Below are 18597 nucleotides of genomic sequence, written 5' to 3'. Positions count from 1 at the left end.
AGAAAAGAAAAATCCTCTGGCAAATGAGACTCTACCCTAGAAAAGGTAAGCCTAGCCTGGAATAGCATATGACACAATAGCATAGCAATACAAGATCAGATTCAACTACAAAGGAAACTGACTCAACTACTCATGCTAAAAACCTAGCCAAGCATAAATACTATTTCCCTCAGTCTCTACCATCCAGTATAAAACATCCATCTTTCAACCACAAAATGTTGTTACACAAGGAAGCAAAGAAAAAAAAAAAAAAAAAAAACACCCTGACAAAGGAAAAACAGGGGAACAGAGTTCAATAAAGCTTTGGAATGGCTCAACAGTATGTTCAAGAGAGTCCACAATGAAACAGAGGGGAAAATATGTGCAGATAGGAGGAAACAATATAGAAAATCCAAGAGCAGTGAGACAAATGATTTAACACACGTGCAGCTGAAATCCTAGAAGTAGAATGCAGAAGAAATATTTGATGAGATAAATGCAGAAAATTTTCCAAAATAGACACAAAACCATAGAAATAAGCTGTTCAGAGAACAAGCAGGATAAATTATACCTCTAAACCCCCAAAACCAACTAGAGAAACCATACTCAAACTACTCAAAACCAAAGGTAAAATTTTTAAGGTACCCTGAGGAAAAAAGACATACTACATCATTGAGAGAAACATTTCTCTTTGAAAACTACATAAGCCAGAAGACAAGGAAGTGATATGTTTACAACACTAAGAAGAAACAACTGAGAATCCTATCCTCAGAGAAAGTATCTTTCAAAAAGAAAGGTCAAACTGACTTTTTCAGGAAAATGAAAACAAGTCATTACCAGCAAAACTGCACCACATAAAAAGGGGAAAAAATACTTTAGGCTGAAGGAAATAGAAATACCAAACCAGATACATGTACCTATAAAAGACAAAAGAATAGGAAATGGCATCAATGAAGGTACATATAAAATGTAGTTGTCTTATTTTTAATTGCTGTAAAAGATAATTGGAATAAAGGAATAAGAATAAAAATGTAATGTGTTTATAGCATGCTTAAAATTAAAACATGACAGTAGTAGAGAAGAGGAGAGAAAGGAACTGGACACATTGTTGCATACTATACATAAAATGCTATATATTATATATCTCCATCTTTATACTGTCAGTCAACAAGAAACTACTTAATCACAGCACTATAGTGTTTAACCTAACGTAAACTCCATTAATAAATGATTATTTTCATAATTATAAAAACAATAGACAACATCTAAGCACTTATTATGTGCCATATAACTGTTGTGATGCTTTAACAGTATTAAGCCTCAAAATGATTCCATGAGGAAGGCATTACTGCTGTCCCCATTTGTGGTTGAGAAAAACTAGAGCCCAAGGAGATAAAGGAACTTGTCTGAAGTCATACATTAATGAATTGGCAGAGTCAATATTCATACTCTAGGCAAGACAGTTTCATGAAACTGAACTCTTAACCACTACATAGTTCTATAATGCAGTTATATACATTCTTTAGTATTACATGAAATGAAAACCATCATCAGCAAGATGACATCATTTTGGTGAAATCTACTGAAAATTAAACTACAAAATTCCAAATGATCACAAACTCAATATATAAGCACTATGTCTTTGGCATGCCCTTTCCCCCTGCTTTAACTTATGATGGAAGCTCTTCATTTCTGACCACTTACCTGACTTTAATACAAAGAGAGGAAAGTAGTGAGGGTAAAGTTAATCAAGGAATTTTGAGTAAGATAGGATTTTCAGTTTTGCAAATATTTCTAAAATGTAGAAGATTTTGTTTTGAATAGATTTGGTTGGAATGCTGGAACTTACTGGTATCTCACTCCCAAAATATAAGAACCTTCCAAAACTACCAAGTTCGAAAGTTTATCTGACCGATGAAGTAAAGAGCCCAGGAAAATCACATTTCCTGAATTCTAAGGCATATGTATTTTCCACCATTTACATGTTCCAGAAATCATCATGCATCTAACACATCTAATGAGTAATATCTTTTTTATCCTCAAAAAGTTATTTTTAAAGCAATGGTTATGTTACAACTGACAATGCTTTAATATTTATGAAATACTAAGTGCCATGCTCATTACTACTCAGATTTGTTTTTAGGATTTGGGGATAGTGAGGGTGCACAGGACAGAAAGGGTATTTTGATGCTACTATTAAAAAGCACTAAGCATTTATTGTTATTGTAACTCATAAGGTCTTTATTTAAAAATCTCTTGGGGGATGCCTGGGTGGCTCAGCAGTTGAGCATCTGCCTTTGGCTCAGGGCGTGATCTTGGAATCCCGGGATGGAGCCCCACATCAGGCTTCCTGCATGGAGCCTGCCTCCCCCTCTGCCTATGTCTCTGCCTCTGTGTGTGTGTGTGTGTCTCTCATGAATAAATAAATAAATAAAATCTTTAAAATAAATAAAAATTTAAAAGTAAAATAAAAAATAAAAATCTCCGGGATGGGGCACCTGGGTGCCTCAATCAGTCAAGCATCTCCCTTTGGCTTGGTTGTGATCTTGCAGTCCTGGGATCAAGCCTCACGTTTGGGGACCGACCCTATTTCTCCCTCTCCTTGCTTGTGTTTCTCTCTCTGTCAAATAAATAAATAAAACTTTAAAAAAAAAAAAAATCTCTTGGGAGTATCTGGGTGGCTTAGTCAGTTCAGGGTCTGACTCTTGATTTCAGCTCAAGTCTTTTTTTTTGTAACATTTTATTTATTTATTCATGAGAGACACACACAGAGAGAGAGAGAGAGAGAGAGAGGCAGAGACACAGGCAAAGGGAGAAGCAAGCAGGCTCCATGCAGAGAGCCCAATCTGGGACTTGATCCCAGGTCTCCAGGATCACACCCTGGGCTGAAGGCGGCGCTAAATTGCTGAGCCACCCGGGCTGCCCAATTTCAGCTCAAGCCTTGATCTCAAAGTTGTGAGTTTGAGCCCTGCACTGGGCTTCACACTGGGCTTGGAGCCTACTTAAAAAAAAAAATCTCTTGGGGCACCTGGGTGGGTCAGTGGTTGAGTGTCTGTCTTCAGTTCAGGTTCTGATCCCAGGGTCTTGGGATTGAGTTCTGCATCAGGCTGCCCACAGGAAGCCTGCTTTTCCCTCTCTACCTATGTCTATGTCTGTCTCTCATGAATAAATAAATAAAATCTCAAAAAAAAAATCTCTTTAGTAATTTTCTGTAGCTATTAAAAAATAAAGAATAAGAAACATATTTTCTTAAATATTTGGTAGGCATGAATATTCAGCCTGAGACCTGGCATACTGTTATACTAATGTAGTATAAAATTGATGCTTGTGATACTGATCTCACTAGCCTTCTCTCAGGCAATGATATCATCCCAGTAAATAATACGATTAGGGATCCCTGGGTGGCGCAGCGGTTTAGCGCCTGCCGTTGGCCCAGGGCGCGATCCTGGAGACCCGGGATCGAATCCCACGTCGGGCTCCCTGTGCATGGAGCCTGCTTCTCCCTCTGCCTGTGTCTCTGCCTCTCTCTCTCTCTCTCTCTCTGTGACTATCATAAATAAATAAAAATTAAAATAATAATAATAATAATACGATTAATTCAGAAGAGAGAGAAATAAATATGCATTTTAAGAGAAAGACTTATTCTATATTCTATATTCTATAATATACCCAGAACTCTTGGCATATAGTTAAAAGGTTAAAAACAGGCAGATGTACCCAGGTCTCCAGACTGAAGGAAAAGTTGTACCATGTTTCAACTGCTGCTCTATGCCCTGGTCCTTCTCCCTCCACTGTCTTCTTCTTCTTTTTTTTTTTTTTTAAAGATATTATTTATTTATTCATGAGAGACACACAGAGAGAGGCAGAGACATAGGAATAGGGAGAAGCAGGCTCCATGCAAGGAGCCCGATGTGGGACTTGATCCCAGGAGTCCAGAATCACACCCTGAGCTGAAGGCAGACGCTCAACCGCTGAGCCACCCAAGTGTCCCTGTCTTTTGGATATACGGTAAGGGTGTCCCACGACTCCGTGGGGAAAGTAGTTAAGTGATGCATACTATTTCATATCACGGCATTTGAAGTGAGAGAGACCTGGGTTTGAACCCAGGCTTTATTAATTTATTAGCTATATGGTCTTGGGCAAGTCACTTAACTTCCTAGGCCTTAGTTCCACTCCATTCCATGCAGATGGGAAGCAATGTATCATGTCTTCTCATTCCAGACCAAGGCTGAAGAGCAGCTTCTCTATGGGAAGTATTATTCTCAGGGCAGAAGATAGAAATCAGACTCCACTTTGTTATAATTAGTAAGAATTAATTTAGCATCAATGAGCTCATGGCTTTTGCCTTGGAAAGTTTCCGGAGTAAACTCTACTACACTTTTTAAACTAATTGATTAATACTCAATAGAACCAAATTTATGGTTTGTTCTTTTTTTAAGATTTTTATTTATTTATTCATGAGAGACACAGAGAGAGAGAGAGACAGAGACATAGGCAGAGAGAAAGGCAGGCTCCATGCAGGGAACCTGATGTGGGACTCAATCCCTGGACTCCAGGATCACACCCTGGGCCGAAGACAGGCGCTTAACCGCTGAGCCACCCAGGCATCCCCAAATTTATGTTTTCAATTTTCATTTCATTTTACATAATTTTCATGAGGACCAATACTTTTCCATTTAAACTTTTAATGAACATTTCATTCATCAATTAGTTTTACTCCATATTAAAATTGTTCTATGCTATCTTTTAAAGATGTTATTTCTTTTCAAAATGAATTTTCTCACATCAAATTTAGCTGCTCTAAATTTGTTAATGAAAAACTGATTTTTCTGGAAATGCCTAGACAACAACAAACTTGCTCTGTGCTCTAAAAAAAAAAAAAATAAGCTCCTATACAGTTTATTCTTAATTTGATATGCAAATATTTTATTATATATCTCTAACAAGATACTTTATTTTTATTTATTATTTTTTTTAAATTTATGATAGTCACACAGAGAGAGAGAGAAAGAGGCAGAGACACAGGCAGAGGGAGAAGCAGGCTCCATGCACCAGGAGCCCGACGTGGGACTCAATCCCGGGTCTCCAGGATCGCACCCTGGGCCAAAGGCAGGCGCTAAACCGCTGCGCCACCCAGGGATCCCTAACAAGATACTTTAAAAACATAACCATACTAGCATTACCACTGTCTTCCTCAAATTCTCATGTTGAAACCCAGTGTGAGGTGGGACACTTTGGAAGATGATTAGGTCGTGAGGATAGACCTCTCATCAATGAGATTAGTCACCCTTACAAAAGAGGCCTGAGAGAGTTTCCCTGCCCTTTCTACCATGTGAGGATACAAGGATAGAATTATCTATGAAGCAGGAAGCAAGCCATAAGTAGACAGTATCATGTGTAGGCATCTTCATCTTGGACTTCCCAGCTCCAGAACTGTGAGAAACAAATTTCTGTTGTTTATAAACACTCAGAATATGGTATTCTTAAACCAGCCCAAACAGACCGAGATGAAAACTAACAAAAATTCCTTAGTATTACCAAATATCTAGTCAGTATTTAAGTTTCCCCAATTGTCTCATAATCTTTTTTAACTTGTTTGTTCAAATCAGAATCTAAAATATATTATAACTGATTGCTAGACTCTTAAGTCTCTTAATATGTATATTTTCTTTCTCTCTCCTTCCAATCCTCTTTTTCCTCACAATTTACTTGCTGAAGAAACCAAGATGTTGGTCTTGAGTAGTTTCCCAAAGTTTCCATTTTGATAATTATATATTCCATCCTCTGTATTTATTGTGCAATGGAAGTCAGTTCCAGTGAACTGATCAAATTTAAATTATATTTTTTTGGCAGAACCCATCTTCAAGCTGATGCTATTGTATCTCCATCAGGAGGCACATAATGACTGCTTATTTCTCTTTTTGTGAAATTAGCAGCCATTGCCCAGACTCACAAATTCATTAAAGGTTTATATACTTCTGCCATCCTTTTAATTGGCTAGAATACATACTTCTATAGAGAGAAAACTCCCCTAATCAATTATTTGGCTATCCTGAGATTTATTTTGTATAGAAGACCCAGGGTGGCCCAATAGTTGATTATAGGTGCTAGGGGTGCTTACTTCTTGAGTATTAGTGATTGTTTCCCAGACTTTTCAGTGGACAGTACTAGAAAATACATCATGAATTTATATTCATACTCCCATTTACTCCCATTCCTTCTTATGTCAACTAAATTAATCACTATATTTTTATATGGATTAAATGTGTCAACATGAACAATGTTTCAATCTACCTCCTAATGGGCATTGATGAACTAAGGTAACAAGGAGGTAGGATAATAAGAAAAAGAAAGTAGGGGCACCTGGATGGCTCAGCTGTTGGGTATCTGCCTTTGGCTCAGGTCATGGTCTCAGGGTCCTGGGATCAAGCTCCACATTGGGCTTCCTGCTCAGTGGGGAGTCTGCTTCTCCCTCTGTTCCTCCCCTCTGCTTGGACTCTCTCAAATAAATAAATAAAACCTTTTTTAAAAAGAACAAGAAAGTAATTCCAAAGATAACTTCAAAACAGAAATTGAGAGCATAAAGCAGGAAAATACTAGGCCTAAATATTTGTAGAAGAGACTTCTAATGCTCTCACAAATATAGTTCTCCTTTCTTGTGGGGCATAAGGCAAGGAGATATTTCCTCATGCTCCTTGAATTGATATGACTATTTGTGGCCAAAGGATTAAGGACAGAATGATATATGCCACTTCTGGGCTAAATACTTAATTGCAGGCAAGAGACCTCTCCCTGGCATGACCACCTCTACCTTGGTGATTTATAAAAGCTCTTTCTGATATGCAATAAAAATGCCATAAGAAATGACACTGCCTGGAAAGTTATATCAACACACAAAGGAGTTGTCACAGAGAATCACCGAACTCCATCAACAGAATATTTATGAGTGAAAAATAACTTTGTGTTATCTCAAGCTACTATTTTGAGGGAAACATCTATTAAAAAGTGTAACATCACTATATTGACTCGCACAGTATTAAAAAAGAAAGGAAAAAGCTAAAAATGAAAAAAAAACTTTCCCAAAGACCCTGATTCTACCAACCTATATCCCTAAAAATTATCTTTACATAATTAATGACAAATACATAACATGAATACACGAAATAAGTCACACTGCATATTGGTGATGTTGAAAGAATAATTCAAGCACACAATAAGACCCACAGTACATAACCTATGGAAACATTAAGTACTTATTTACATAAAACAATACTTGTAAAATTTCAAATATTGTTATTCGAATGCAAATTCTGGTTTTATATACATGTGTTAAAAATATTTTTCCTTTCATTTTTTTTAAGATTTTATTTATTATTCATGACAGACACAGAGAGAGAGAGAGGCAGAGACATAAGCAGAGGGAGAAGCAGGGAGTCTGTTTCTCCCTCTGCAACCCCCTCCATGCTCTAATAAATAAATAAAATCATTTTTTAAAAAATGAAGACAAGGGATCCCTGGGTGGCGCAGCGGTTAGGCGCCTGCCTTTGGCCCAGGGCGCGATCCTGGAGACCCGGGATCGAGTCCCACATTGGGCTCCCGGTGCATGGAGCCTTCTTCTCCCTCTGCCTGTGTCTCTGCCTCTCTCTCTCTGTGTGACTATCATAAATAAATAAAAATTAAAAAAAAAATAAAAAAATAAAAAATGAAGACAACAACATTCAAGTACTCAAGACAAAGTTTATAATATCCAGCAGAGTGGTGGCTGGGTGGCTTAGTCAGTTAAGCATTCAACTCATGGTTTCCACTTAGATTATGATCTCATGGATCAAGAGACTGAGCCCCCGTGTAGGTCTCTGCACTCAGCAGAGAATCTGGTTGAAGATTTCCTCTTCCCTCTGACCCTCCCCCTTGCTCTCATGTGCTGTCTCCCTCTAAAATAAATAAATAAATCTTTTAAAAAATTAGGGGTACCTTGGTGGCACAGTCAGTTAAGTCTCTGATTCTTGGTTTTAGCTCAGGTTGTGATTTCAGGGTGGTGCAATCAAGCCCAGCCTCAGGCTCTGTGTTCAGCACAGAGTTGGCTTGGGTTTCTCTCTCCCTCTCCATGCCCCCAACCCTATGTGCAAGCTCATGCATTTTTTCTGTCTCTCTCAAATAATCTTTTTTCTTTCAAAGATTTTATTTATTTATTTATTTATTTATTTATTTATTTATTTATTTATTTATTCATGAGAGACAGAGAGGCAGAGAGGCAGAGACACAGGCAGAGAGAGGGACAAGCAGGCTCCATGCAGGGATCCTGATGTGGGACTTGATCCCGGGACCCCAGGATCATGCCCTGAGCCAAAGGCAGAAGCTCAAACACTGAGCCACCCAGGCGTCCCAATAAATAAATCTTTTTAAAAAATTTATAATATCCAGGGTGCCTTAAGCATCTGCCTTCAGCCCAGGTCATGATCTCCAGGTCCTGGGATCAAGCCCTGCAGATGGCTTCCTGCTCAGTGGGGAACCTGCTTTTTCCCTCTCCCTCTGCCTCTTCCCTCTGCTTGTGCTCTCTCTCAAATGAATAAATAAAATCTTTAAAGAAAAATGTATAATATCCAGCAGATACAAACAATACTAGATGTAAGAAGAAGGAAAATGTAACCAATCACCAGAAATAAAATCAGTGAAAAGGATGACAGAGATGAGAGGTGCCTGGGTGGCTCAGTTGGTTAAGTGTCTGCCTTCAATTCAGGTCATGATCTCAGGGTCTTGGGATGGAACCTCACTTTGGGCTCTCTTCTCAGCAGGGAATCTGCTTTTCCCTCTCACTCTCCTTCTGTTTTCTCTCTCTCTCAAATAAATAAATAAAATCGTTTTTTTTTAAAAGAAATCTTTTAATCATTCATTAAATATATCAATTCTTACATTTTTCTACTACTTCGAAAAAGGGGCTCAAATTCAAACCATTATAAAAGTAAAGTTTTTAAAAATACACCTTTCTAAGAGATCATGTAAGAAATAGACCAATTCCCTCATATGCCTAACCCAAAGTTAGCCTAGAAGTTATAAAAAAAATTAATTAGATTCCATGTTATGACACAGATCATGTTCCAGAATGGTTAAATAGTATAGTAATCAAATTAACCAATAAGAATTAAAGTTAATGGGGATCCCTGGGTGGCGCAGCGGTTTGGCGCCTGCCTTTGGCCCAGGGCGCGATCCTGGAGACCCAGGATCGAATCCCACGTCGGGCTCCCGGTGCATGGAGCCTGCTTCTCCCTCTGCCTGTGTCTCTGCCTCTTTCTCTCTCTCTCTCTCTGTGACTATCATAAATAAATAAAAATTAAAAAAAAAAAAAAGAAAAGAAAAAAAAAGAATTAAAGTTAATGTATGCTTACTTTATTTAGACAAGTATTTTTTTTTAAGATTTTATTTATTTATAAATGAGAGACACAGAGAGAAGGCAGAGAGACATATGGGTAGAGGGAGAAGCGGATTCCATGCAGGGAGCCCGACGTGGGACTCGATCCCAGGACTCCAGGATCACACCCTGGGCCAAAGGCAGGTGCCCAACCACTGAGCCACCCAGATGTCCCTAAACAAGTATTTGACAAGATCTCACAATATTATATTTTAGATATTATGGTAAACTGTAAACTTAATGATAGTTAGGGCCATGCAAATATGGCTGAGTAATAATAAATACAAAAAATATTGATTAAAAATTCTGTATCTTCTTTGGAAAAAAAAGACTAAAGAAGTTCTAACTGGACTTTATTTTTTAACTATTAAACATCTTTTTATCAGTGATTTGGATTTGACATAGAAGGCATGTGTATTAATTATGTAAATAACAAAAGTGGGAGGAATGGCTAATAAAATAGGTGACAGAATATAGAATCAAATTCATTTTAGGCTAGGGCAACAAGATTAAACGTATTTAAATTTCTTAGAAACTCAATATATTAAAGATAGAAAAACAAGATTAAGCTTGAAAATTTTAGCTAAGAAAGCTATGACCTTTTTGCTTAAGTTAATACAATTTTATGCTGCATGGTAATGATTAAAGAACTAAATATTCTCCTACTGTTCACTAATCTAATTCCATCTAGAGAACAGCATGGGATTAACCAGTATGCGTATTAACTATGGTTAAGAAGCAGCAGGGGAAAAGGATTTATTCACATGCCTAGAAGGGAAGGTTCCAGTTTCCCAATTCAAACAGCTGAATTCCATCTCTTAAGAGGTAACACCAGCTCTACCACCATCTCTAATGCTAGAAAATGAGGCTGGGACTAGGTCAGGAGAATATATCAAACTATTTCAATGCCCCCAAATTTAAATGGGGTAGACCAGAAACAAAAATTTCATTGAGTTCAAGACATCTACACCTTCAAGTTGATTTGTCACAGCAATTTAAAACATACAACTAGCAAGATAAAAATTTTAACAGTGTAAAAATTTTAACAATGTAAGAGAAATGTTAAACAGAAGATGTTGTGAGTAAAAAACTTATCTCTTTAAAAAGTCATTAGTTACAATGGGATATTATTAAGCCATAAAAAGAAATGAAGTTCTAACACATGCTATGACACAGACAGATTTTGAAAACATTATGTAAAATGAAATGAGCCACACAAAAAGATAAATATTGTATGATTCCACTTATATGAAATATTAGAATAAGCAAATTCAGAGGCAGAAAGTGGAGTGTGGAGCAAGAAGTTGGCGAGGGGAGAGGACTTATTACTGCTTAAGAGGTACAGAGTTTCTCTTTAGGGTGATAAAAACATTTTAGACAAAAATGGTAGTGATGTGCCCATAACACTGTGAATTCAATTAATGCCACTGAAATGTACTTTAAAATGGTGAAAATAATAAATTTTATTCTATATATTTTGCCCCAGATGCTTCTCTTCCATCTCTCAGCTCAGGAGGATCCAGCAAACAAAGTGACTTACTGGAGTCCTGACCTATCTCACTCATCCAGTCCAAGTCTTTAGTGTCATGGAATTACACTTAAAAATTTAAAGACTGACTAATAAAGTAAAATAAAGCCTAACCCAAAAGTAGCCCTTAAATAACTCTCAAGTAGTTCTAGTTATTAAGAAACAAGGAAATCATTCCCAACTCATAAACACACTATCCACCTACAGTTTGTGAAAATGACTGTTTAGAATAGAATGCATTTTCCCTCATAATTAATGATCAGATTTCCCTAGCTAACTCCCAGAATTCTACCTAAATTATAATGTGGCTAAAATACTAAGTAATTAACAACAATAATTATTAGGAATTTAAAAGCATACTATCATGAATGTATGCATTTCTTCTGTGTTATTATGAACTAAATAAGTTTGGGAGCTAGTATAGGAATGTAGTCATCATTTACAAATATTATTTCCAGAGAGATATGCCTGCACCATGAGGTACAAAGGTAATAAAATGACAACATTAATATGCCTTTGCCCATCTCTCCTCCCTTTCTGGGTTCTTCCTAGTTTCCACTGCTGAGATTATCAGGCAGACAAAAAACAAACTAAAAAAAGCAGAGTGAGCAACTGAGACATTATCAGGTCTCTATATCCCAGAAATGATACATCTAGCTAAAATCATATTCACAGAACCTGGACTACCATTCCTCTAAGGATGAGATCAATCAAGCGAGGTAGTAACATGTTTGACTACCCTTTCTGCTCATTCTTTCCTTTCAATTATAGTAGTCCAGTTCCAGTCAAGAAGTAATGAGCCAACTGATCATAGAACACAACTTTTCTGCACTTTTCACATTGGCTACTGGCAATAATAAACCTGCTGGGAAGTCACCAGTGCTAGGGAATAGCTAGTGAGGTGCTGTCACATGCCACCGCTGCCCTGGGTCTTTAAAAAGATTGGGACTCTAACTGCTATTTTGAAGAATGCTGATAATAACTTTGTGCCAAGACAGTCTTCTCTTACTTTTTCCTTCAGTAACCAAAGATACCTATTTAATAAATAAATAACACTCTGGGATATCTTATCAACAAGCAAATTTGAGAAACACTCCACTAAACCAAACACATATTCATTCTAGGCTACAACAACAAAAATAAACAAGTGGGACTACATCAAACCAAAAAACTTCTGCACAACAAAAGAAATCAACAACAGAATGAAAAGGCAACCTATGGAATGGGAGAAAATATTTGCAAATCATATATACAATAACATATGTTGTATGCTATCATACAGTGCAATAGCACCAAAAAACCCTAATTCTTAAAATGGCAGAGGAATCAAACAGACATTTTTCCAAAGACACACAAATGACCACAGGTATATGAAAAGATGCTCAACATCACTAATCATCAGAAAAATGAAAATCAAAACCTCAATGAGATAATAAATTTTAAAAAAGTAAATATTTCAATTCATTTTTGTAAGATATATCTTAATTCTGATAGAATACATCAAAAAATGTTAAGATCATTTCTTCTAGGAAGGGAAACTAGGTGGCCAGGGAACTGGATGGAAAGGAGATTTTCACTGTCCTTTGTTCTTTTTAAAATTTTGAACCATGAGAATGTATCATCTGTTAAAAAATACAAACAAGAAAAAGAAAAAAAACAAGCATTTTCCAATTGCCCTCCCACACTATATCATACAGACAGACCAATTGTGGGTGAAAAATGAAGTCATAGTCACTAGACAAGATAGTTTTCTAAGTAAGACAATGTTATACATTTTATAAAAAAGTAAAAGAGCCAACATGACAAATCAATGTATAAGCCTGAAATTTTCAGTGAAACATAGTACTCAAGAACTCTGCAACAAAAAGACAAATCGGCCAAATCCTAGCTCTTCTACTCAGGGATTGTGCGTCCTTGGACAAATTATATAACCTCTGCTTGTTTGTCTAGAAAACAAGATTAATAATAATAGCACCTATACCTCACAGGGTGTGGTGAGATTTAAGTGAGATAATTTACATAACATGTTTAGCATAGTGTCAATTACATGGTAAATAAATCCACAAATGTTAGTTGGAAGGCAACGCAGAAGACTAGCTAACATGAATTTGGATATTTGGACTTGAATCTTGGATCCATGTATTAGCTTTAATACTTAGGCAGGTAAATTAACCACCTTAAATCTCGTATGTCTTGGTAAGGGCACCAAGGAAAAAAGGTTCACAGAGTTCCACACATAAAGAGCTTGAACTTATTTCAAACATAAAAAAGTAACATTTTTCCAGTTCAAGAGAGTAAATACAAACTATTCAGAGCCAAGTAAGTAATGAAAAATTATACCCCCACCAAATATTCATTGTGCATATTACACATCAGACATCAAACAGGGTATGGGAGACACAGTGGAAGAGAAATAACCAACTTAACTGGTCTTTCTTGGCACTAACATTTTGTATGACGTACATTGGAAACAGATGTATAAACTTTCCTTTACAGGTGCTTAATCTGCTTCCTTCCTCTACATCTTCATCTCATTAATAAGTGTCTGGTTTTGAAGGAAGATTTACTTTCTGAGATTTTTAGAAATCCTCTGAGAGGGCAGCCAGGGTGGCTCAGCGATTTAGCACCTGCCTTCAGCCCAGGGCATGATCCTGGAGACCTGGAATTGAGTCCCATGTCGGGCTCCCTGCATGGAGCCTGCTTCTCCCTCTGCCTGTGTCTCTGCCTCTCTCTGTGTCTCTAATGAATAAATAAATTAAATCTTAAAAAAAAAAAATTCTGAGATGTATAATGATTTGATTTAGTAGTGTATCATCCTATTCCTTAAGTATAAAAGTTGCAATAAGGTTCTTCTGAGAACTACCTTCATAGTTAAAAACTGTCTCACCAGAACAAAGAATGTGCAAACTAGAGTAGAATATAGTTACTTGCTTAACCTGCCCTTCCAAACTAAGAGTGTATGCTCAGCACAAGCTCTTCCCAAACTCCTGCCAATTCATGCTCTTATCTACTCTCTTTGGTAGCTTATATTGACGTAAACACTGTACCACTCAACCTTTACATAAATACTATATAACTATGAGAAATGGGAAAAACAAAACCTAACTCAGTAATTTGTATAAGAATGTGCCCAATACTGTACCTACAGCTGGATTTTATTTTATTAATTAACAAGGGCCATTGGAATATTCATTACAAAACAAAGGAGGACAGCTTATAATATTTTCAGTATCATCATTAGAACAATATGACCCACACAATAAATGTATAGTCATTTCTGTTGAAAATCTCAAATTGAGACTTAAATAACCAAAAATACATCATTATATAAACCTATCTCCAGTAGTCAAGGAAAATAGCCCTAACTAAACAAAAATATTTTCAGAGAGTAACAAGTAATAAACCTGGCATTTTAGAACATGGGCATTTATTACCACAATTTCATGGACACATGCCATATGCAGGTTCCAGGGATTAGCACCTGGAAATTTTGGGGGGCATTATTCAGCCTATCACACTCCTATCAGGACACCTATAATCCCAAGAGGATGGGACAAACTCCTTTTTTTACCCTCTTTCTGTTGTCCAATGCTCAGCTCTGGACACAAGCAGAGTAGTGGAAAGTCGTAGCCACAAGAGGGTAACTAAAGTACTAGCCTTCTGAAAGGAGAATTAAAAATGACAGCTTCAGGGAAAGGGAAAGTACTATGTATGGATACTGAGGGGAGGAAAGAACTCAGGAAAGTTGTTTTTGACTCCTGGGTTCACCTCATAACAGCACATCATGCATGGATTGGAATTTAAATATTACAACAAAGTCTGAGAATTAAACTCAGGATAAATCATTGTCCAGGTTCCAGACTGGCCACTGGGTGGTGCACACGTGAAACGGATACAAATAATTGCGCACAGCCTTTGAAAATTCAACTGACATTGGAATCACAACTAAAAGAAGATGGATTGGAACTTGCAGCCTAAATGATCAATATCAATGATCAACAATCTAATACAATGATCTAATACAACAAATATATCAACCTCTCTACAGGATCTAAAGAGACTTAAAATCTCATAACACAATATTAAAAATGTCTGGAATATAATCCAGAATTACTCAGCATATAAAGAACCAGGAAAAGTCAATTTAATTAGGAAAAGATAATCAACAACTACATGAGACAAATATTACACTTATCAAAGACACTGGAGGGATCCCTGGGTGGCGCAGCGGTTTGGCGCCTGCCTTTGGCCCAGGGCGCGATCCTGGAGACCCGGGATCGAATCCCACATCAGGCTCCCGGTGCATGGAGCCTGCTTCTCCCTCTGCCTATGTCTCTGCCTCTCTCTCTTTCTCTCTCTGTGACTATCATAAATAAATAAAAATTAAAAAAAAAAAAAAATAAATAAATAAATAAAAAAAGACACTGGAGAAGCCATTATAAAAATGACCAAAGAAATGAGGTCAAACATTCACTGTTGAATGGAAAGATAGAAAGTCTTAGTACAGAATCAGAAGATGTTAATGAACACAAGTAAATAGTATCAAAGCATAAGTCTTTATTAAATGGAGAAAAAAATTAAAATATGACTACAAGGTACAAAACAGGTCTACTTTTTCACAAGATGTGTTCAATAGATCTTGAGACTCAAGATGCTGTTTCTTTAAGGTAAAAAAGGTAGATCCCTCTGCAGATCTAAATCACAGTTTTAACACTGTTAAAAACAATGTTCTGGGGTGCCAGGACAGCTCAGTTGGGTAAGCCTCTGCCTTCAGCTCAGGTCATGATCCCAGAGTCCTGGCATCAATCCCTGAGTCAGGCTCCCTCAGTGGGGAGCCTGTTTCTCCCTCTCCCTCTGCCTGCAGCTCCCCCTCTTGTGCACTCTGTCAAATAAATAAAATCTTTAAAAAAATAAATAAAAACACTGTTCTTAGATGAATTTTTAATAAGCATTACAATATATAAACCAAGAAAATAATTTTGTGATGCAAATCCAATGGCATTTCATTTGGTTCTCTATATTAGTAAATCTTCACAAAAATTTATTTATACAAAATTAATAATGAGGCTCTCTCTATTCCCCATTCAACAGACAGCGGCATCTTCTGGTGCAGTGCCAGCCATGTCCCCGAGACAATAGTGAAGGTCGGAGTGAACAGATTTGGCCGTATTGGGCACCTGGTCACCACAGCTGCTTTTAACTCTGGCAAAGTGGATACTGTCGCCATCAATGACCCCTTCATTAACCTCAACTACATAGTGTACATGTTCCAGTATGATTCTACCCACAGTAAATTCCACAGCACGGTCAAGGCTAGAATAGGAAACTTGTCATCAATGGGAAGTCCATCTCCATCTTCCAGGCGAGATCCCGCCAACATCAAATGGTGTGATGCTGGTGCTGAGTATGTTGTGGAGTCCACTGGGATCTTCACTACCATGGAGAAGGCTGGGGCTCACTTGAAGGGCGGGGCCAAGAGGGTCATCATCTTTGCTCCTTCCGCTGATGTCGCCATGTTTGTGATGGGCGTGAACCACGAGAAGTGTGACAACTCCTTCAAGATTGTCAGCAATGCCTCCTGCACCACCAACTGCTTGGCTCCTCTGGCCAAAGTCATCCATGACCACTTCAGCATCGTGGAGGGCCTCATGACCACCGTCCATGCCATCACTGCCACCCAGAAGACTGTGGACGGTCCCTCTGGGAAGCTCTGGCATAACAGCCGAGGGGCTGCCCAGAACATCATCCCTGCTTCCACTGGCGCCACCAAGGCTGTGGGCAAGGTCATCCCTGAGATGAACGGAAAGCTCACTGGCATGACCTTCTGTGTCCCCACCCCCAACATATCAGTTGTGGATCTGACCTGCCGCCTGGAGAAAGCTGCCAAATATGACGACATCAAGAAGGTGGTGAAGCAGGCATCAGAGGGCCCCCTCAAGGGCACCCTGGGCTACGCTGAGGACCAGGTTGTCTCCTGCAACTTCAACAGTGACACCCAGTCTTCCACCTTTGACGTCAAGGCTGGCATTGCCCTCAATGATCACTTTGTCAAGCTCATTTCCTGGTATGACAATGAATTCAGCTACAGCAACTGGGCGGTGGACCTCATGGTCCACATGGCCTCCAAGGAGTAAGAGCCTCCTGGACCACCAGCCCCAGCAAGAACAAGAGGAAGAGAGAGGCCCTCAGCTGCTGGGGAGTCCCTGCCCCAACTTAATCCCCCAACACACTGAGAATCTCCTGACCTCCAATATACATCCCAGACCCCGAGGAAGGGGAGGGGCTTGGGGAGCCCTACCTTGTCATGTACCATCAATAAAGTATACTGTACCCCTCAAAAAAATTAATAATGAAACAGATATTGTACAAATTAGACTCTAAAAAGTAGATAAAATTTCAGAAAAGGATTAAGATTGGAAACATTAACTGACTTGGGGTTCAAAAAACCCAGGAGTCCCTGGGTTTTAGACTTGGGAGTTATAGAACCCCAATATGAAATATAGATTAGGGATCCCTGGGTGGCGCAGCAGTTTAGCACCTGCCTTTGGCCCAGGGCGCGATCCTGGAGACCCGGGATCGAATCCCACGTCGGGCTCCCGGTGTATGGAGCCTGCTTCTCCGTCTGCCTATGTCTCTGCCTCTCTCTCTCTCTGACTATCGTAAATAAATAAAAAATTTAAAAAATAAAAAAATAAAAAAATAAATATAGATTAGATCCTTTACATCAACATTAAGTCTGATTAATGATTATTACTTTAAATTTTTTAAAATATTATTGCTAATATACAGAAAGCCTCAAATTCTTTAGTACCCTCAAAAGGCTTGGGACAATTAAGCCAAACACAAATGTATAGACCTTTAGTACACATTTCAGATCCACTAATATATTTAATTGGGATCCCTGAACAGTTGGGGGGGATTATTTTCAAATACTTTTTTTTTTTAAAGATTTTATTTAATTATTCATGAGAGACACAGAGAAAGAGGCAGAGACAGAGGCGAGGGAAAAAGCAGGCTCCATGCAGGGAGCCCGATGTGGGACTCAATCCTGGGACCACAAGACCAAGCCCAGGGCTGAAGGCAGATGCTCAACCACTGATCCACCCTGGCACCCCTACTTTTTTAAAAATTAAAAACTTTATTTAAGGATATCAAGGTTGGCAAGAATATAGAAAAGTTGCAACTCTCATATACCACTGATGGTAATGTAAAATGGTACAGCCATTTTGGAACAGTCTGGCAGTTCCTCAAAAGGTTAAACAGAGTTACCATATGACCCAGAAATTCTAGCCAAGATATATGTCCAAGAGAAAGGAAAATATATGTCCACACAAATGCACATGAATGTTCATAGCATCACTATTTATAATATCCAAAAGGTAGAAATAACCCAAATATCCATCAATTGATTAACAAATAACAAAATACTGTATATCCATACAAGGGAATATCATTCACCAACAAGAAGGAATGAAGGACTGATACGTGCCACCACACAGCATAATGTTTTCAAGGTTCATCTAAGTCAAAGAAGCCAGTCACATAAGACCATATATGATTCCACTTCTACAAAATGCTTAGAATAGGTAAATCTATAAGACAGAAAGTAAATCAGTATATTAACCTAGGGCTGATGGAGGAGAGGATGGAGAAAATAGGAGTGACAAGGGTATAGGGTTTGCTT

General features: G+C 38.0%; 2 protein-coding genes across 4 annotated transcripts in view; one reads left to right on the top strand and one right to left on the bottom strand.

The window, feature by feature from the left end:
• Positions 1–18597, bottom strand: part of USP32 (ubiquitin specific peptidase 32) — a 217935-nt gene that overhangs the window by 112235 nt on the left and 87103 nt on the right. The window lies entirely within an intron of this gene.
• On the top strand, positions 15944–17352 carry LOC112655580 (glyceraldehyde-3-phosphate dehydrogenase-like; the record flags this gene model as incomplete). Its single annotated transcript, XM_035720365.2, has 1 exon — positions 15944–17352. A coding segment is annotated over one exon (1104 nt), but the record flags the coding sequence as incomplete, so codon positions are not given.

This window comes from Canis lupus, chromosome 9, assembly GCF_003254725.2.
Source record: "Canis lupus dingo isolate Sandy chromosome 9, ASM325472v2, whole genome shotgun sequence".
NCBI classification, from domain to species: domain Eukaryota; kingdom Metazoa; phylum Chordata; class Mammalia; order Carnivora; family Canidae; genus Canis; species Canis lupus.
Note: the sequence above shows the minus strand (reverse complement) of the source record. Positions and strands in the feature narration are given on the sequence as shown.